General features: G+C 43.9%; 1 protein-coding gene across 5 annotated transcripts in view; it reads left to right on the top strand.

The window, feature by feature from the left end:
* The window catches only part of kcnn1a (potassium intermediate/small conductance calcium-activated channel, subfamily N, member 1a), a 112,392-nt gene that overhangs the window by 67,134 nt on the left and 22,728 nt on the right, over positions 1–22,530 (top strand). For all 5 annotated transcript variants that reach the window (XR_009516073.1, XM_059991391.1, XM_059991389.1 and 2 more), the window contains one exon: positions 4,654–5,072. Coding sequence is in view for 4 of the 5 variants with exons in the window: in XM_059991391.1 (XP_059847374.1) it covers positions 4,654–5,072 (419 nt within the window). In the remaining variant the exon portion in view is untranslated. The remainder of the gene's footprint in view (positions 1–4,653; positions 5,073–22,530) is intronic.

Genomic DNA, 22,530 nt, shown 5'->3' with positions numbered 1-22,530 from the left:
TCCAAGTGGGGCCTGACCAGGGTCCCTTGCTGAAGGGTTTCGTCCTGAAACGTCGACTGCACTCTTTTCCTAGATGCTGCCCCTGCTGAGTTCCTCCAGCATTTTGTGTGTTTTGCTTGGATTTTCAGCAACTGGAGATGTTCTCTTGTTCGTGCAATCCATTCATTCTCTTCCCATTCGTCTCTTCCCATATCTCATTCTGGGCAAGAGACTAAGGATGGCACCTCTGTTTTAATGTATATTCCTGGTGGCTTTATCATATGACCTAAGGTTGTTATAGATGGTGTAGTAATGGGGACAAGCTCCCAGTACCTATTAATTGCTCCCAATGACATCCGTCTCAAGTAGCCTCTTACAACCAAATCAAGCTCCTGGCCTTCACATCTGGCTCAGCTGACAAGCCTGGCAGAACCATTTTTAATGACAGGAGAAAGGGTAAAGGCAGGCTACTGATTCCTTAAAACCAGTCGATCTTGGGCAGATGGGGCTCATCAGCTGTGGTTGGTAGCCCATCTAGGAAGCCTCCGCTGCCTTGTGGTTATACCCAATCTACTTCTCCGTGGATTGTCACCTTGTCGTGGTGGAGAAGTTTGTGTGGTCCTGAGATCCCAAGAGCGATGCCGTCTGGAGCTATGCTCCTGATAGGGTCACCCATGGTGGTAAGGTCAAGGGTGAGGTCCCTGACAAAGAACAATCCAACCAAGACCTCAATGGTGGAACAGGTGGATGAAGTTACTTCGAACTCAACGGCTGTGAAGACGGATGAAGGCTGCAATAAATCTATCAGCTCCAGTCGTCATGGTTTCCATGCCATTGGAATCAGTTGGTTGATTTGTGAAGTATCTTGTGCTTCTTGGAGTGCAACATCAAGTACATGTTAAACAAATACATGCACAGGCGTCTTCGCTCTGTGGAAACGGAATGAAGACCATCATCTTCAACCTCTAGGGTTAGCCACGACGACGACCCACTCATGGGGAAGGCTCCGGGAGTAAACCCTGAGGGAAAAATCTGGAACTGGGGTCCCTAAAGCAGTTTTACATTGAGTTTAATGCTGACTGGCAACTCCTGCAACGCTGCTGATGCCAAACTGTATCGGTGCGTAGGGTTCGTCAGATGTTTGGAGAGGGGGAACTTGCTACTTGGGCAACAGCTTGCTCTCCATATTGTACGGCCCAGGCCTGCGTATCTAGCCAGCTGGGATGCAATATGCATGGTCAACCCTGACCGACGGAGACCTCATCACATGACCTTCTGGACTCCCAGCTCCATTGGTCATCAAACACATCCATCTTCTCAGACTCCGCCTTCCTTTAGCCACCGTGACAATGGGATGACATCTTGAATACTCAAATAAGTAAATGTGATCATCAATTTGCCATATTTTGATTGATTTCAACAATGATGTTTTGAAAAAATGGAAGATATTTTTAAAACACAAGAAATTCAGCAGATGCTGGGAAAGCAGAGTAACTTACAAAAAACAGTGGAGTAACTCGGCGGGTCAGGCAGAATCTATGGAAAGGAACAAAGAGCCCATGTTTCGGGATGAGGTCTTACATCAGGACCTGATGTATGTCCTGATGAAAAGTCCTGGCCTGAAATGTTGGCTCTTTATTTCTTTCCATAGATGCTCTCTGATCTGCTGAGTTCCTTTAGCTTTTTGTGTACGATTTTATTTTAAATGCTTTCATTCCTCTGCTGGCTGTTAGAAAGAAATTACAGACATTCCAGGATAGTCTGGTGGGACTGGGAGCCCTAACCTAGCTTGCTAACTCCCTCCATCCCCAGAAGATCAGTTCTTCGTGATTCCCGTCACCTTACTGCTCTTAAAACGAGGTTTTCAACTTTGATTGACAACATTGGAAGAAGATCTTTCCCTGCTGGCTTCAGTGCACGAATCAGATGTGCTGCTGAGGCACTGCAGTTAAATCTCTCTCTGGACTGACATCACATTATCTGCAGGGCCGGCCCCCGGGTGTGGGACGGATGCTGCATTGTGTAGGCGGGTGTGTTTGGGATGCGGGGGGGGGGGTGCGCATCGTGGGGGAAATGTGATAGTCCGAGATATTCTAGAGGCAACAATTAAACTATCAGTATTGTAAGAACGTGTCAGAGAATGTTAGAGTCAAGACTCTCTACCATTCAGGGACCGGGCTCCACTAAATAATTGAAAACATTGCCAGCGATGGAGAACAATGCTTCTGAGTTTGAAACTCGGGTCAGGGATTACTGACAATAGCAGTTAAAGTGAATTGATTTATTAGCTTGCCACTGCAAGTCAGATGCATACATATTGTCCTGCCAATAGACAAGCTTCTTCTGAGTTTTTCACATTTGTCTTAATATTCGTTCATGGGCTACAGAAAACCCAGCTAAGGCCAGCAGAATTAAAATGACTAAATTGCTGAGCCATTTCAAAGGTCAGTCATTTATGGATGTGGAACCACAAAAAGGCCAGCCTGATTAAGGAGAGTAGATCTCCTCCTCTGAAGGCAATGGGCATTTTATTGTAGTCCAGTAGGGTTACCAGAGACACTTATTTCCATATTGTGGAATTTACTTAATGATCAATCTAAATTCTTTGGTTGCCATGGTGGGATTTGGTGTTTGCCCATCACAACAGGATGGGTACGGGATACCAGACACAGCAAGGTAGTGATCTGTCCTTCTGTCCCAAGATTGGGCTTGGGAGTTCATGTGAAGCTGGTCTGATGGACCCCATTTTCAGAAGGAATGGGGAGCGTTGGAGCTTGGAATTTGTGGGCAGGTAGTTGGGGGTGTGGGGTGGGTGAGTGGGAGGCTGTGTGGAAGGACTGATGTCGTGTTTGTGAGTGGCGGACTGGAGCGGTGTGCTTGATGGGATGGTTATGAGCGGGAAGGGAGAAACAGAACCCCAGCTCAATGGGGAAGTGGGCTGGAGGTGGAAGGCAATGGGGACTTCTCATAGTCAAAGTAGTTGGATGATCGCAATAATGAAGCTGAGTTACTAAGCAGCATTATGCCCAGCCGGACCCTGTGCCCTCAGGCACGGTGTTCAGGACTGTCTGACAAAATGCACCCCAGATCAATAGAGCCCAAGTTTCCTGTGATGTCTGGGAAATTATATCATCACATATGTCCTGACACAATTTTTTGTTTGCAAGGGTAATGCTGGGAAGTAGCCAGTCAGATTTCTCATTCATTGCAACTGCGGGTTATCCACTGTGGGTACAAACAATTTTCAATCACTTAGCACTGAATAAAGTTGGGCAATGCAATCTGCTTTCTAGGTACATCAGTCCAGGCTTCTCTGGTTAATATACTAGCAACAGAATAATGATGTTACTGTAAACATTATTGAAATTAGCTTTCTGGGTGAAAGAATTCATCCTCCGCTGCTTCCATTAACCATATGATTATAGTAGCATCTGCGTGTTGTACTTTGCTTCCAAAATTCAATTCGTCTGACGTCAATATCACCAAATTTCAGCAACAATATTCAAAGCACATACTCTCCTGTATTGAGAGCTTAGCAGAAGAAACAACAGTAAATTTAATTTTGTGGATTCTATCCATCTTCCCTCTAAGGTACTGGGCAGCTTTTTATCTTATCTCGGTCCCACTAGTACAACAGTTGGAAGGGAAAACAAAAAGGAAAATGGAAACAGGAAGCACTGACATTACTTAGGGGGTCACACGGCTTCTACGGAGTGTGGGCAAAGTTAGCCGTTCAACAATGGCCATTCATCAGAACATGACTGGAGATCTAATGGTTAACAGGCACAGAGTCAGGAAATGGGAAAGGATCTCAATTGATTATTTTTGTCATTTAGTCACTGTTGCCCATCACTGGATCACGACCTTTTCCAGTTTGCAGACTAAGATAATAAAAAGAGTTGGTTGAGCTGGTAGGATGGCATCCTTGTAGTGAGCCCAGCCTGGAACTAGGGAATATACCATACTGTAATAATTAGAGTGGCCTTTTGAGGGGTGATAGCAGGAAATGTTTCTTCACACAGAAATCACTGGAACCCTTGTTCCAAAAAGATGCCAAGACCGGAGGAGAAGGTTGAGTTACGCCCTCACACAACATGGAAGCAGTCCTTTGGTCCAAATGGTCCTTGCCAACCAAGGTGTCCATCCAAGCTGGTCCCATTTCCTTGCAATTGGCCCATCACCTTCAAAAGTTTTTTATCCATGTTGTTATTGATTCTGCCCAAACAGCTTCCTCTGGTAGCTCATTACCCTCTGTGTAAAAACCATTCCCCTGAAGTTCCTATTAAATCTTTCCCCCTCACCTGAAGTCTACGTCCTTTAGCTCTAGATTCCCCACTCCAAGGAAAAAGACAGAGTTCAATTCATGCTTCTCATAACTTTATGCATCTCTGTGAGGTCATCCCTCAGTGTCCTCTTCTTCAAGGGAAAAAGTCCTAGCCTATTTATCTTCTTTATAACTCAATTCCTCAAGTCTTGGCAGCACTGAGTAGGAGATCATTTGAAAATGCTAAAGAATCTTATGGAATACACGGGCCAAAGCAGAGAAACTTTGTTAAAGTACAGATTAGCTGTACTCTAATTTAATTGCAGAAGACAATTGAGGGACTGAACATTATGTTGCCATTCAGATGAATCGCTCATGCTTAATCCCACTTTCTGATTCTTTGTTCTCAGCTCTTCATGGTGGACAATGGAGCCGATGACTGGAGAATAGCCATGACGTATGAAAGAATATTCTTCATCTGCTTGGAGTTGTTGGTGTGTGCGATTCACCCGATCCCTGGGCAGTACATCTTCACATGGACCGCACGCCTAGCCTTCAGCTACACAACGTCGATGGCCAACGCAGACGTGGACATTATCCTTTCTATCCCCATGTTTCTAAGACTTTATCTCATCGCCAGAGTGATGTTGCTTCACAGTAAACTATTTACTGATGCCTCATCCAGAAGTATTGGAGCGCTCAACAAGATAAACTTCAACACGCGCTTTGTCATGAAGACTCTGATGACGATATGCCCAGGGACTGTGCTCCTGGTCTTTAGTATCTCCTCCTGGATTATTGCTGCCTGGACTGTACGTGTGTGTGAAAGGTAAGACCTCAACCTGTGGACTGATCGCTGAAAGCTGGAATTGGCGGTGCGTGACGTAATGCAATCCAAATGCGCAATCCAGGTTAAACCTCTTTTTTTTCATGTGGAAAGGTGTTGTGATAAATTCTAGAATCCAGGAGGGTGGGGATAGGGGGAAAATTTAGAGACCATTGATTGAAAGAGGAGCTCTTCAACACACTCCCTCTGAGTGCTATTATGCAGCCTGTGTGAGATCTCTGCTAGAGTTTATTTATCACATCTGATGTCATTGAGGTGTGGTAGACATGTCAAAAGTAACACTATCCTGACAACAGACAACTTGTAAGAGCACTGAGGTTAAATACAGATTACATCTCTGTCCTGTCTTGTCAGACACTCCAGGGTCAGGGGCAGCAGAGGGTAGATAAAGAGTGATGTTCCCTTTATATTAACCCATCAAGGGCAGTGACACCATGGTTTAGCGACAGAGTAAAAACTCTTTCAACAGTCTCCTGTCAAACACTCCTAGATCAGGTATGGCACAAGTTAGACGCAGAGAATAGACTATCTACACCAAGCCATCAAACTCTCCCTGGGAAAGGACAGTTGGGAGTACATACAAAGTAAGGCACCTGCAAGTTATTGAAGAACATAACTCATAGAACATAGAACAGTACAGGCCTTTCAGCCCACGATGTTGTGCTGACCCTTTTAGTGTACCCTAAGATCAGTCTAACCCTTCCCTCTCACGTAGCACTCTTTTTTTCTCACCCATGTATATATTTAAGAATTTTAAAAATATCCTTAATGTAGCTGCCCCTACTAGCACCCCTGGCAGCACGTTCCAAGTACCTCCTATTCCCTGTGTGAAAAAAGCCTACCTCTGACATCCCCTCTATATCTTCCTCCAAACACCTAAAATTACATTCTCTTGTATTAGCCGTTTCCTTCCTGGGAAAAAAAGACTCTGGATGTACACTCTATCTACGAGGGGTGATTGATAAGTTAGTGGCCTAGAAGGAGATGAGTTATTAACTTCAAACTTTCTGCATAATCACTCAGAGTTGAACTGCATGTGCATGTAACGAGAGCTGTATAACTCATCTCCTTCTACCTTAGGCCACAAACTTATCAATCACCCCTGCTGTGGACACTTTCTGGAGGTCCAAGATCCGTATGCTCCACAACCGCTGGACTAAGTGTGTAAATGTAGGAGGGAACTATATTGAAAAATAAATGTGCTAGGTTTTCTAAAATTGACTCCTTCTACCTTAGGCCACTAACTTATCAATCAGCCCTCGTGTGCCTCCTATCATTTTGTACCTCACCATCAAGTCACTTCACATCCTCCTTCACTCCAAAGATAAAAGTCGTAGCTGGCTCAATTTATCCTCTTTAGATATGCTCTGTAATCCAGGTAGCATCCTGGTAAATCACCTCAGCACCCTCTCTAAAGATTCCAAATCCTTTCTAAGCTGATACATAAGAAATAGGAGCAGGAGTAGGCCATCCGGCTCATCTTCAATAAGATCCTGGCTGATCTATCTGTAAACTCAGTTCCATCTACCTGCCTTTCCCCATAACCCTTAATTCCCTTACTATGTCATAACCTATCTAACTATATCTTAAATATACTTAGTGAAGAAGCCTCAACTGCTTCCCTGGGCCGAGAATTTCTCAGATTCACCACTCTCTGGGGAAAAAAAGTTTCTCCTCATTTCTGTCCTAAATCTTCTCCCCTGAATCTTAAAGCAATGTCCCCTAGTTCTAGTCTCACCTACCAATGGAAACAACTTTTCTACTTCTATCTCATCTATCCCTTTCGAAATTTTGTATGTTTCTATAAGATCCCCTCTCATTCTTCTGAACTCCAGAGAGTAGAGTCCCAGGCGACTCAATCCCTCCTCACACGTTAACCCCTTCATCTCTGGAATCAACCTGGTGTACCTCCTCCGCACTGCCTCCAAAGCCAGTATATCCTTCTTCAAGTATGGAGACCAGAACTGCACACAGTACTCCAGGTGCGGCCTCACCAGTACCCTGTACAGTTGCAGCCAGACCTCCCTGTTCTTGAATTCAATCCCTCTAGCAATGAAGGTCAACATTCTGTTTGTCTTCTTAATAACCTGTTGTTCCTGCAAGCCAACTTTTTGCGATTCATGCACAAGCACTCCCAAGTCCCTCTGCACAACAGCATGCTGCAATCTTTCACCATTTAAATAATAATCTGCTCTTCTATTATTCCTTCCAAAGTGGATGATCTCGCATTTACCAGTGTTGTATTCCGTCTGCCAGACCTTGGCCCATTCACTTAACCTATCTATATCTCTTTACAACCAGAACTGACCACTATGCTCCAAGTGGGGTCTAACCGGATTCTTACAGAGCTGTGACATTACTTTGTGGCTCTTGAACTCAATCCCCTGACTAGTGAAGGGCAACCTCACCTCACCCCTTCTTAACCACTCTCTCAACTTGCGATACAACTTTGAGGGATCACAGAGTAATCGGAAGTGCTTCTGGGTTAATGCAGTTAATGTTGCAAAAGTGGACACTTGAAAGATGTTTGATGAAGCAGTGCACTTGCTAGTTTAAGATAATCGGACAATGGCAGTCTGTAGATTATGAGAGAGGAAAAAGGCAGAAAGCAGGAGCTAGCAGTCGTTTCACCAACCAAAGGAATTAATGCATTTGCAAGTGGGTGCTAATAGGACCTCATGTTTCATGAACTAAGCCCAGGCAGAGGACATTATTGCAAAATGTACTGATTAGTTAGAAATAGAATCAAGAAATAAGAAATGTTGTTTAATATGATAAATGGGATTCTTGTCCTTTTGAATAGCTGCACAAGAGCAAAGAGGTTTTTCTAAATGATTATCAAAGTCTGATTACATCTCAGCTGGAGTCTAGACTTAAGACCAGAGGAATTGAAGAGAATGGAAGGAGATTTAGTGGAACGATCCCAAGGAGGAAGGACAAAGAGAGAATGGAGAAGCCGGTGTTGCTTCTTTACATGCAGAGCATGAGCGGAGTGTTAACTGGCAAGTGGGTCACTGAACAGTGAATGGAAGCTTAAGGTCATTGGAAACAACCAGTGGCAACAAAAGGGAAGAAATGCTAAACCGCTGCAAACTGAAAGGGTAGTGGAAGATGATCCAACAGGAACTTTCAAAAGACACTGTGTGAATAAATTGGGAAAATAACAGAGGGAAGATCATTTTTAGATACAGGGCAAGAAACAGGGAGTGAAATATCATCACAGAGCTGGTGGGCCAAACTGTCCCCAGTCACAATGGCCTCAGGATTCTGTGAAATGATTATATGTGATAGTAAACAGTAAGTAAATTGTGGGAATAACGTTAGAGCTCTTTGTAGTGATGACCCAGAACTCCCAGGTAGAATGGACCTGCGTGTATGTGTGCGTGTCTTTGTTCACTTCGATTCAGTCTCTTGCTCCTTTACGTATCTTCTTCCCCAACGTCCTTTAAACTTGGCCATTCTTCCTCAGTCTCCCTCTTCCAAACCTTTTCAATCTCCTCCCCTCTTTGACACATTTTTCTCAGTCTCTCTCTCTCTCTCTCTCTCTCTCTCTCTCTCACACACACACACACTCACTGATGTACTATTGTATTTATTCAGCCTCTCCCTCTCTCTCCATTGCACTTCTTTGCCCATTCTGTTCCTCTGCCGCGCTCTGACCATTCATACTCTGTCTCCCTGTCCCTTTATAACTTTCTCATCCATAATCCTCTTCTGCCGGTTCCACCTCCTCAGTGTTGGATACCTCCAACCCTAAGCCACCATTTCCCACCTCCTACTTCAGCACTAAACATTTTGTCAAACACAACACAGAGAGAAATTGCAGTTTACCAAAGAGTGAGCCATTTCTTTTCAGGAGCCACTCTTGTATATGGACTTCTATGGGGAGCTAACAACAGGTTTCTGTTCTGATGGAGAATGAAATAGATGATGATCATAGGACAGTAAAGGTGGAAATTGCAGAGACTCTGAGAACAATCTGCTTTGGATGTGGCAACGCCCTGAGGACTGGAGGATTACAGCTGATGGGCAAGGAAGCAAACCTACAACCACAAACCAGCATAACCTAACACAAGCCAGGGAAATCTAATGGGCACTGTCAACCAGGGCCATAGAAAATATCTGTTAATAGATAGAAGTTGGCATGGGTTGCTGGATCTGGTGATATTGGTCATCCAGAGGTTCATCTCAGATGGTTGAGGAAGTTTGGTATGGGCCCCCAAATCCTAAGAACTGTCTACAGGGGCACATTTGAGAGCATCCTGACTGGCTGCATCACTGCCTGGTACGGGAACTGTACCTCCCTCAATCGCAGGTCTCTGCAGAGAGTGGTGCAGACAGCCCAGAGCATCTGTAAATGTGAACTTCCCACTATTCAGGACATTTACAAAGACAGGTGTGTAAAAAAGGGCCCGAAGGATCATTGGGGACCCAAATCACCCCAACCACAAACTGTTCCAGCTGCTACCATCTGAGAAACGGTACCGCAGCATAAAAGCCAGGACCAACAGGCTCCAGGACAGCTTCTTCCACCAGGCCATCAGACTGATTAATTCACATTGACACAATTGTATTTCTATGTTATACTGACTGTCCTGTTGTACATACTATTTATTACAAACGACTATACATTGCACATTGCACACTTGGAGACATAACATAAAGATTTTTACTTATGTATGTGAAGGATGTGAGAAATAAAGTCAATTCAATTCTTCAGAATGTCAAGAATAAGGTGTGAAACTTGATGGTTATGGCTGTTTATTAGGTGTTCATAACAATAAAAATAACAGTAATTAACTGTCTGTGCTGTAGGGGAGAGAGAGTGAAGGAGAAGATCAAAGGAAAGGAAAAGGCAGAAGTCGTGGTGATCTTATACTAAAAACTAGTTCTGTGGCCATTTTATTAGGTATGGCTGTGCATCTGCTCATTAATGCAAATATCTAATTAGCCAATCCTGTGGCAGCAACTCAATGCATAAAAGCATGCAGACATGGTCAAGAGGTTCAGTTGTTGTTCAGACCAGACATCAGAATTGGGAAGAAATGTGATCTAAGTGACTTTGACCAGGGAATGATTGTTGCTGCCAGATGGGGTGTTTTGAGTTGTCAGAAACTGCTGATCTCCTGGGATTTTCACTCACAACAGTCTCTAGAGATTACGGAGAATAGTGCAAAAAAAATTTTTTTAATCCAGTGAGTGGCAGTTCTGTGGGCAAAAATGCCTTGTTGATGAGAGAGGTCAGAGGAGAACGGCCAGACTGGTTCAAACTGACAGGGAGGTGATAGTAACTCAAATAACCATACATTGTAACAGTGGTTTGCAGAAGGGCATCTCTGAACGCACAACACAATGAACCTTGAAGTGGATGGGCTACAGCAGCAGAAAACCACAAACATACACTCAGTGGCCATTTTATTAGGTACAGGAAGTGGCAACTGCATGTGGCTTAGACTAGAGAGAGAAGGCACATTCCAGTGATAAGAAATATCTTATGAAATTGTCAGCTTCAGTGGCACGACGCAGGCTACTGAGAAACTCCTAGAAAAATATAGAATCAGCTATACTGATTCACTGAACCTTACACACATATAAGTTACTGTATAAAAATATAAGCGAGCAAAGTTTACTAACAAGAAAATTAATAATTTTACACTCTAATCCAACAGGATTTTAAAAGGCAAAGCATGTTTGATTAATAAATTAACAGCAAAGATGGTTTAGTGCAGTGGATTTTAATATGAATTTTTAAAAAGACATTGGATAAAGCGTTACAGATGTTAGCAATGTTTATGCCCCTCAGATTGAAAGCTGAGGAGCAAAAGGCAGAGGGTAATGGAGAGCATTAGTTTTCTAAGAGTTGCTCAGGAGTTGTGTCAGGGAACTGCTTCATTTTTCAATTAGCAGGACATTCTTTCAAAATTGCCGGTGGTTCAGAACAAGCTCTGAAAAGAGAGTTCGAGGTCGAGATAGGTCATGGTGAGGAGCAGATGGGTGTCAACAGAGGACCCATGACAATGGGTTCAAGTTTTCAACCGATGTTCATGTGGATGAGAAATGGATGGATGCAGGACCACATAGGATAGTCTGGATGACAGAGTACTGATGTGGGGAGACCTGGATAAGAGGACCCTAGTACAACTAGATGACAGAACAGCAGTAATGGAGGATGAAGGTGTGCAGAAAGTGGTATTAGGGTTTCAAATGATTATTTTCTACTGATTTACGTTGCTTTCTTTCTTTGCCAGAGGCAGATACCTGATTAGTAGTTTTAAAACAATGAATTCTGACTAAGGTAGACTGAATTTATGAGGCTTGAGAGGGAACAGTGGAAGAACGATGGGGTTAAAGTTGGAAATTCCTGAAGAGAAGAATAACAAATGAAGCTTTGGAAGGGAACGGAACAAAATCCAGAGAGGGAATCTCTAGGAAAGTAAACAAACTGTGTCCATTTGTGGGAAGGATGTCAAGGCTTTGGAAGGGCTACAGAGATTCATCAGAATAGATCCGTGGATAAAGAAATTCAGATACACTAAGAGGCTGAAAGAGCTTAAGTTGTTCTCAAAACATAGAACATGGAACACCACAGCACAATGCAGCCCCTTTAGCCCATGATGCTGTGTTGACCTTATAGCCAGCTCAAATCTTTTCCTTCCCCTCCATTTTTCTGTCGTCCATGTGCCCATCTAAGGTTGTGTTGAATGCCGATAATGTATCTGCCTCCACCACCATCGCTGGTGTGGCATTCCATACACCCACCACTCCCTAAGAAGAAAAAATCCCTACCACCTATGCTTCCCTTCAATCACCTTGAAATTATGCCCTCCCCCATATTAGCCATTTCTGCCCTGGGAAAGTCTGTGGCTGTCCACTCAACCTATACCTCTTATCATTTTGTATACCTCTATCAAGTCACCTCTCATCCTCCTTCACTCCCTAGAGAAAAGCCCTACCTTGCTCAACCTTTCCTCATCAGACATGCTGTCTAATCCAGGCAGCATCCTGGAAAATCTCCTCTGCACCCTCTCTAAAGCTTCCACATTCTTCCTAAGATGAGGCGACCAGAACACAATACTCTATACAACCTATCCAACCAGGATTGTATAGAGCTGCAACATTACCTAGTGGCTCTTGAATTCAGTCCCCCAACTAGTGAAGACAAACACACCATACACCTTCTTAACAACCCTATCAATTTGTGCAGCAAAATATTCAAAATGAGGAGATGTTTAGAAAGAGTAATGGTGAAATTATTTCCAGTGAGAGATGGTTCAGTTAGTAGTAAACACAGATTTAATCTGCAACAAACAGAAACAGAAAGGAATAGAGAAAAGCAATTAAGTGATAGCATATGATTTGGAAAGGACAGTGGAAGCAGATTCAAGAGGAACTTTCGGAAGGAATTGGATAATACTCCAAAGGGAGGAAAGAGAGCGTAGAGGGACTACATGAGAAACTCTTTGAAAGAGCCAGCACAGAAATGATGGGCAGAATGACCACCTCCTTTGTTCTCTCCCTCTTTAGTATAATTTATGCACTTTTGATTCTCTGCTGGTTTGGGTGTCAGTTTCAATGAAAGGGCTATTTAATAATGAAAATAATGTTGGGCCGAATTTTTCTGAGGAGGGTGAGTGGCTACAAAATAATTTAAAAGTTGCTTCGCTCTGTCTGGCCATTAGCCTGTTTCCTCTGTCTGTCAGTAGTATAACATTTGATGAAAGGCACCATTTTCTTTCTCTTTCACATAAGTCCCATTTGGTCAGAGACTTTTCATAGTTAGGAAGGCCAGGACATAAACTGAGGAGTGAAGACTAGGAAATACAGGAGAAACCCTGTGTCTTCTAAACTAATGAGCGTGTGACAAAACAAAAAAAATCTTTTTTCCAATTAGCTCTCCATCTAGATATTTCAATTGTTCATGTAAAAATATAAGATCATAAGATACAGGAGCAGAATTAGGCCATTTGGCTCATCGAGTCTGCTTCACCATTTCATCATGGCTGATCCATTTTTCATCTCCTGGGTTCCCCGCCTCCCCCCCGCCCACCCCACACATCCCTTCATGCACTGATTAATCAAGAACCTATCAATCTCTGCCTTAAATATACATAAAGACTTGGCCTCCGCAGCTGCCTATGGTAACAAATTCTGCAGATTCACCACTCTCTGGCTAACGAAATTCCTCCTCATATTCGTTCTAAAAGGACGCCGCTCTATTCTGAGGCTGTGTTCTCTGGTCTTAGGCCCTCCCACATGGGAATCAGCTTCTCCACATCAACTCTATCAAGGCCTTTCACCATTTGACAGCTTTCAATGAGGTCACCCCTCATTCTTCTGAACTCTAGTGAATACAGGCCCAGAACCATCAAACACTCTTCATATGACAAGCCATTCAATCCTGAAATAATTTTTGTGAACCTCCTTTAAACCCTCTCCAGTTTCAGCACATCCTTTCTAAGATAAGGGGCCCAAAGCTACTCACAATACTCAAATGAGATTTCACCAGTGCTTTATAAAGCCTCAACATTACATCCTTGCTTGTATATTCTAGTCCTCTTGAAATGGATTCTAACATTGTATTTGCCTTCTTCACCACAGACTCAACCTGCAAATTAACCTTTCAGGAATCCTACACAAGCACTCCCAATTCCCTTTGCACCTCAGCTTTTTGTATTTTCTCTCCATTTAGAAAATAGTCAACCCTTCCATTTCTTCTACCTGACTCTATGACATACATTTTCCGACACTGTATTCCATCTGCCACATCTTTGCCCATTCTCCTAATCTGTCTAAGTCCTTCTGTAGCCTCTCTGCTTCCTCAAAGCTACCTGCCCCTCCACCTGTCTTCATATTGCCTGCAAACTTTGCAACAAAGCCATCTATTCCATCATCCAAGTCATTAATATATAATGTAAAAAGAATCAGACCCTACACAGACCCCTGTGGACTACCATTAGTCACCAGCTTCCAACCAGAAAGGCTTCCTTTTATTCCCGCTCTTTGCCTCCTGCCAATCAGCCACTGCTTTATACATGCTAGAATCTTCCCTGTAATACCATGGGCTCATAACTTGTTAAGCAGCCTCATATGTATCACCTTGCACCTGCCAAAGGCCTTCTGAAAATGCAAATATAACACATTAACTGATTCTCCTTTGTCTATCCTGTTTGTTATTTTTTCAAAGAATTCCACCAGATTTGTCAGGCAAGATTTTCCCTTGAGGAACCTACGCTGACTACAGCCTATTTTATCATGTGTCTCCAAGTACACTGAAATCACTTGCTTAACAATCAACTCCAGCATCTTCCCAATCACTGAGGTCAGACTAACTGGCCTATAGTTTCCTTTCTTCTGCCTCTCTCCCTTCTTGAAGAATGGAGTGACATTTGCAATTTTCCTGTCTTCCAGAACCATTCCAGAATCTAGTGGTTCTTGAGAGATCATTTCTAAAGATTACTTCAGCCAACTTTTTCAGAACCCTGGGGTGTACACCATCTGGTCCAGGTGACTTATCAACCTTAAGACCTTTCAGTTTCCCAAGAACCTTCTCCCTAGTAATGGTAATTTCACACACTTCATGACCCCTGACACCTGGAACTTCTACCATACTGCTAGTCTCTTCCACCATGAAGACTGATGTAAAATACTTATTCTGTTTTTCTGCTATTTCATTCATCCATCATTCCTTATCTCCCATTACTACCTCTCAAGCATTATTTTCCAGAGGCCCAATATCCACTCTTGCCTTTCTTTTACACTTTCTGTATCTGAAGAAACTTTTGGTATCCTCTTTAATATTATTGACTAGCTTACTTTTTTTATTCCATCTTTACCTTCCTAATAACTTGTTAGTTGACTTCTGTTGGTATTTGAATGTTGCCCAATCCTCTAAATTTCCACTAAGATTCACTCTATTATATGCCTTCTCTTCAGCTTTTGTGTTGGCTTTGGCTTCTCTTGTTACCCATGTTTGTGTTTTTGGCTTTAGAATACTTCTTCCTCTTTGGGATTTTAATATCCTGTGCCCTCCAAATTCTTTCCAGAAATTCCAGACATTACTGCTCTGCCATTATCCCTGCCAGTGTTCATTTCCAATCAGTTCTGGCCAACTCCTCCCTCATGGCTCTGTAATTCCCTTTACTCCATTGTAATATTGATACATCTGACTGTAGCTTCTCCTTCTCAAAATTTAGAGTGAATTTGATCATATTATGATCACTCTCCCCTAAGGGTTCTTTTACCTTAAGCTCTCTAATCAATTCCAGATCATTGCACATCACCCAACCCAGAATAGCTGATCCCCTAGTGCAGTGGTCCCAGTGGGCTGCAAAGCATGTGCTACCGGGCCGCGAGGAGATGATATGATTTGGCGGTATGAAGCGATATGAGTCAGCTGCACTGCATATTGTTTTCTCGTGGCCCGGTGGCACATGTTTTGTGGCCCGTTACTGGACCGCGGCCCGGTGGTTGGGGACCACTGCCCTAGTTGGCTCAACCATCAGCTGCTCTAAAAAGCCATCTCGTAGGCACTCTAGAAATTCCCCCTCCTGGAATCCAGCACCAACCTGATTTTCCTAATCTACCTGCACATTGAAATCCCCCATGACTATTGTAACACTGCCCTTTTAGCATGCACTTTCTATCTCCCGTTGTTATTTATAAACCACATCCATACTACTGTTTACTCTTACTACTAATATCAAGGCTATTTTTCTATTATTGGTTTAGAGACCTAAAATGATGATCTTCAACAGTCTCTGCTCAAACTTTAACTGCTTAGAAGGAAAATGGCATCAAGTGTAAAGGAACACCTCCACCAGGTCCTGTAGAATAGTGATGTGGAAGGAAGGCAGACTCTCTTCAAAGTTCCAAGTAAATTTATCATAAAAGCATATGCAGTCAGTGCGCATTTTATTAGGGAAATTCTGTGCCTACTGAAGTGGCCACTTAGTGTACGTTTGTGGTCTTCTGCTGTAGCCCATCCACTTCAAGGTCTGACGTGTTGTGTATTTATAGATGCTCTTCTGCACGCCACTGTAACAACTTGTGTTTATTTGAGGTACTGTCACTTCCTTGTCAGCTTGAACCAGTCTGGCCATTCTCCTCTGACTTCTTTCATTAACGAGGTGTTTTTGCCCACAGAGTTGCTGCTCACTGGATTTTTTTTTGTTTATCAAACTTCTTGAGACTGTTGTGTGTGAAAATCCCAGGAGATTAGCAGTTTCTGAGATACTCAAACTACCCCATCTGACACCAACAGTCATTCCACAGTCAAAGTCACTTAGATGACATTTCATCCCCATTCTGATATTTGGTTTGACCACGTCTGCATGCTATTTAACACATTGAACTGCTGCCACATGGTTGGCTGATTAGATATTTGCATTAACAAGCGGGTGTACAGCTGCACCCTAATGAAGTGGCCACTAAGTGGATACTGTATGTTACCATGTTCTACCTTCAGATTCATTTTCTTGCAGTTATTTACAGGAAAAAAAACCCAGAATTTATCAAAAACTGCACATAAACAGACAAAGACTGACAAACAACATGCAAAAGAAGACAAACTGCACATAAAAAAGATAATCCTGAGAACATGAGTTATAAAGAGTCCTTGCAAGTGAGTTCATGGGTCATAGAATCAGTTCATAGTTGTGGTAATTGAAGTAACCCATGCCACAGGAACTATTCTGGAAAACCCTGCCACAGCACTGCAGGAACACCTTTGTCAAATGGGTAACAGTAGTTCAGGAAAGCAATTCACCTCCTTCTCTAAAGCAACAAGGAATGACCAATAAGCCCTATCTTTGCTGGTGGCACTGATAATCATTTTAATAGAGTAATGTATAGTGAAACCTGATATTCAGCCCAAGGAGGATGAGGGACTTCATTAGGCCTCGGGAACATTGAACTGGGAGAGATGAATAACAAATTTCAAACTAAATTTATGATCAAAGTATGTATATTTCGTCATATACTACCTTGACATTCATTTCCTTGCAGGCATTCATCATAGAACATAGAACAATAGAATCAATTGAAAGCTACACACAAAGTCCGACCAACAACCAATGTGCAAAAGTAGGCAAACCAAGCAAATAAAAAAAGTAATAAATAAAAAATAGATCAATAATACTGAGAACATTGGTTGTGGAGTCCTTGAAAGTGAGTCCACAGGTTGTGGAATCAGTTTAGTGTTGAGGTGAGTGAAGTTAGCAGAGATGGTTCATGAGTCTAATGGTTGAAGGGTAAAAGCAATTCCTGAACCTGGTGGTGTGGGATCTAAGACTCCGGTACTCCCTTCCCGATGGCAGCAGCAAGAGGAGAGCATGGCCTGGATGGTGATGGGTGTCCTTGATGATGGATGCTGCTTTCTTATGGCAGGACTCCTCCTAGATGTGCTTTCTCTGTGATGAAATGGGCTTTTGTAGGCTTTCCCATTCTTGGATCAAAACAAGGCAGTTTCCTCACTGTTGGTTGCTAACGGTGATGGGAAGCATGGAGGGGCTGGATTCTCCTGAAGGGGATCTCCACCACTGAACTTGCAATTAGCAAAAGCATGTGGCTGAATCACTCAACGCCTACCTGAAGGTGGTCAGTCAGTCGACAGGAACTCTGTTAGCTATCCATGTTCACCAAGGCTGTGAGCTTAAGGGGCTAACTGCCAAACAAACATGTCAAAAAAAAACCCCGCTAAGACTAAATCTGAGTTGTCTGGGAAACAGTCAGCCCCTTTTAGAGAAAAATAGCAAGAAGTCAGATTATCAAACCAGTACTTCAAGGGAATAAAAGGAATGGGGTTGATAAAAGGTCACCTGGAGCAGCAATCTGCTGTTTATTACTTCAGTTAAACTAGTATTCACTGTGTGAACCCCAAGTGGTTCTACCACATAGTGGTGTTTCTAATTCTGTACCAACCAGACTTCTCTTCATTAGTACAACACACAAGTGTGACAAATCGGTGACTAGCTGTACTGTATCCCAGTGTTAAACAGGGACAGACCCATGCCCACTCGTATTATTACTAGTGTTGACAGTGACAGACCTGAAACCACCCACTAAGGTACAGTAAGCACCATTTCTGTTCCCAGTGTAAAACAGTGACAGATCTGCACCCACCAGTTCCTTACCGCAGTTTGGAATTGTGACAGACTTGCACCCACCAGTACTGCATAGCATTGACATACAGTGACAGACCTGCACCCACCAGTGTGATCCCAGTGTTAAAACAGTGACAGACCTGTGTTATGCAGTGTCAGATCTGCGCATGCCGGTACACTCGTTTGTTGAAGCTCTGTGTAGATTCCAGCTCAATATGGAAGTATCGATGGCTAGAAATCAGATCATCGTGGGCCACTTTCGTTTTTTGTTCTCCATCATCCAGTCTCACTAAAAGTTCAACCTTCACGTGGGCATTGCTGAGAGTGTCGGTCCCTAATTGTCCTGGAGAAATTGTTGATGAGGTGCTGCCATTCTGGTGAAACCACTTCCACAGTGTTGTCAGGGAGGTTCTGTAGTCCCACCGTTTAGACCCTGCAACAATTAAGGATCAGCAATGTATTTCCAAGTCAGGAAGATGTATGACCTGGAGGGGTACCTATAGGTGGTGGTGTCCTCCTGAATCTGCTGCCTTTGATTTTAGTCGTAGAGAGAGGCTCTTCGGCCCATTATGTCTATGCTAATCGTCGTGCCGAGCTAAACTAATCCCACTTCCCTGCCCACCAGTACCATACCCTCTATGCCCTGCTCATTCAATACCTGCCAAAGTGCCTCTTAGATGTTGTAACTGCTCCTGCTTCCAGCACCTTACCTGGCAGCTCCTTGGTTGCAATGAAAGGTTTACTGGTGCTGTCAGAGTACCCTTGGTGAGTAGTTGCACCATTTTTTCTGCGTTCTCTGTACATCTGACACGATTTAGATACCCTGTAGATGTACAGCACAACCAAAGCCCTGCAAGGCTCAGAAGCAGAATGCTGTAAGGTCTCCTCTGATGTAGCAGCATCTGTAGATGCAAGAGGTGAAAGCTGGTATTTTCAACCGTGACCTTACAACTTCTTACCTCTGCTTGACTTCTTCCAGCTTTTTGATCTGGATTCCAGCATCTGCTGTCTCTTTTGCAATAAAGATCCTTCAGTAATTTTTGTTTGCCCACGTGGTCTGCACTATCCCAGCACAGTGCAGAAGCCTGCTTTCAGCAGTACCAACGTCACTGGTAGAGGCAGATGCTGGGTGGCCATTCAGTTCCATTGCCTTTGAGGTAGCATCTACCCAGTTCTCCTTTGGCCGTTGCTCCAGCCCCTGAAATTCTCTCTCCTCCACACCCCCAAGCTTCCAGTTGGATGTCCACCTTTGGCCTTCTAATGTGGTCGCCCACCCCTGCCCCTCGGACAACTAACAACCAACTTTGTAACGATCAATCCAGCCCCGGCCAACAACCTCACATCTCACCACGCTACCCATTCTGTTTACCAATCCTAACCCCCAGTAACCCTCATCACCTGATAGTCCTCCAATCCATTCATCACTTTTATCATCCCCCTTCCAACCAGGTGCTTCCCAACCCTGCCCCGTCCCACCTAGGTCCCAGGCCTTTCTTCTCTCTGGCCTTACTCCTCTATCTTATAAGATGATAAGAAGCATAGTTTGAGTGGATGTTTTTCCCAGGGCAGAAATGGGTAATATGAGGGGGGCATAATTTTGAGGTGATGGGAGGAAAGTTTAAGGGGATGTTAGAGATAAGTTTTTACATGGAGAGTGGTGGGTGTGTGGAACACACTGCCTGGGGTGGTGGCAGAGACAGATTAATTGGGGGCACTTAAGAAACTCTTAGATTACACCTGAGTGATAGTAAAACAGAGGGCAATGTAGATTGATCTTAGAGTAGGTTAAAAGGTTGGCACAGCATTGTGGGCCAAAGGGCCTGCTATAATGTGCTGTGTTCCTCACTGTGCAGTAGGTATCTTACATGGAAATGCTACCAATGTGCAGGACCTACTCGATGGTGCTCAGGACAACCAAATTTACTGTGGGCAGGCTTACGGACGAAAGATTGAATGATGAACTTCTAGACAGGAGTGTGAACTTGCCAAGTTGGCTGCTGGTCTCCAGGTCAGGGTGCCACAGTCAAGGTGTTCCACACACTTCAGAACAGGTCTCTGGTCTTTCTGATATCATTGCCTCAACTTAGTGCAGTGTGTGAAATCCCTGCAGTACCACAACCCTCCATCCTTCAACTCGAAGCATGTCTGATCAGAAAGCATACTATAGCTTGGAGTTGCCCTGAAACCTTGGCTTAGTGAGGCGCTTCACAGGAGTTCAGTCGCAGAGACTGACTGGGGTCTAAAGGCTCAGACAGACAGGTGGGACTAAGTAGAATCCTGAAGGAAAGACAAGAATATTTAGGAAGAGGACCAGATTAATAATCTACAGGATCGGAGATCAAAGCCTTCCCTGGCAATATGAGACTTCATATTCAAAGAAAATGATCTGAAAAGAAATATTAATTCTCTGTAGAAACAATATGAAATGAAAAGCCTAACTAGTTCAGTCTGTCAGAAGGGAAACCTACCATTCTTACCTAGTCCATGTCTGTATGTGACTCCAGTACAGACTACCTCAGTCTCTGAAGAGGCAGAGAAAACCATTCAGCCATATCAAAACCTTGCACCTTCATCACACAGGACACCCAGTATCAATAAGGAAGAGCGATAAATCCAGGCCATGCTGAGAAGTCCACATCCTGGACATGAACACGAATGCTTCTAGAGGGCAGCTGTATGTTGGGATTGTGTGTGTTGGGGCATTTGTATGAGTGTGCATATTTCTGTGCACGTGTGTCTTATGGCTTTCTGGCAGACCCCTGGTGTCCAGATGGAGTGGATGGGCCAGAGAGTAGGAAATAACTACGAAAAGACTACAATGCCTTCATGAAAGGGTGGAGAGGAAATTGGAACAGAGTCATTGCTGATCATAGGTTACATCAGCGGAATCAAATGCAGAATTTAAAAGTTTCTACTGATTGTGTTGATAATCTAGTGAGGGAGTGTAGCTGCTAATTACAGGCAACATTGAACTCGTAGAATGGGAAAATAATTGGCAAAACGGAACGCATTGCAGAAGGATGTGAGGTAGCACGTAGAGACTGGAAGAACTGGAGGGTCACTTATTTTGTGGAAGGTAAAATCCTACCGTGCAGCACACCAAGGTTGAATAGCCCGTAGCGAAGAGACCAAGGTTGAAAAGACACTCATCACACCAAAGATAAATAGCCATGGTACGACACCAAAGTCGAACAGCTCACAGTTCAGGCAAGGAACAAAGGAATCTCAGAGTACAAATGTACTAATCGTTAAAGCATCTAACACAAGACAGCAAGGCAAAGGAAGCTCTGGCTTTTATTTCCAGAGATACAGATCTAAAGAGAAAGGACATCATACCTACTCTGTCTTTAACCTTACTAGACTGGGTGTAATTCTTGTCATTGTTATATAAAAGGGCACTGAAAGAAATAAAAATGATTTATAACAATGAAACCAATGCATTTCAGGAAAATGTCACTGTGCTAGAGGATCCGCTGGTGGGACTGAATAGTCTCCTCCTGCTTCTGCCCCTTGCATTCACCCTAGAAGGCTCAAGCAGAACATGAGCACTGGTGTGGAGAATGGGCTGCTCTCCTCTGGCCATCACTGAACAAACGTGTATTTGCCCTGAGCTGAGGTGTTAAATCAGCAGAACAGGACTGGACAAAAGTTTTAATTAGGTGGTGCTACCTACGCTGAGCCATGAATTTAAGACTTTAAAGAGGATCTAAACTAGTTATTTTATTTTTAAAAATTAACAGAAGATGTAGAGTAACTTTCAGGGTCAGGTACTTCTCATCAGGCAGTGAGTGAAAGCCTGGTTATTCAAGCATTTCCTGACGCACAGATCAGTGGGATTGTCGAGGGCACTCCTCAGGGAGCTGGGATCAGTGGGAATGTGGAGGGCTCTCCTCAGGGAGTGGGATCAGTGGGGATGTGGAGGGCACTCCTCAGGGAGCTGGGATCAGTGGGAATGTCGAGGGCTCTCCTCAGGGAGCTGGGATCAGTGGGAATGTGGAGGGCTCTCCTCAGGGAGCTGGGATCAGTGGGAATGTCGAGGGCACTCCTCAGGGAACTGGGATCAGTGGGAATGTCGAGGGCTCTCCTCAGGGAGTGGGATCAGTGGGGATGTTGAGGGCACTCCTCAGGGAGCTGGGATCAGTGGGGATGTCGAGGGCACTCCTCAGGGAACTGGGATCAGTGGGAATGTCGAGGGCACTCCTCAGGGAGCTGGGATCAGTGGGGATGTGGAGGGCACTCCTCAGGGAGCTGGGATCAGTGGGGATGTCGAGGGCACTCCTCAGGGAGCTGGGATCAGTGGGGATGTGGAGGGCACTCCTCAGGGAGCTGGGATCAGTGGG

The sequence above is a fragment of the Hypanus sabinus genome, chromosome 16, assembly GCF_030144855.1.
Source record: "Hypanus sabinus isolate sHypSab1 chromosome 16, sHypSab1.hap1, whole genome shotgun sequence".
NCBI classification, from domain to species: Eukaryota; Metazoa; Chordata; class Chondrichthyes; order Myliobatiformes; family Dasyatidae; genus Hypanus; species Hypanus sabinus.
This window is presented reverse-complemented; position numbering and strand designations above follow the sequence as displayed.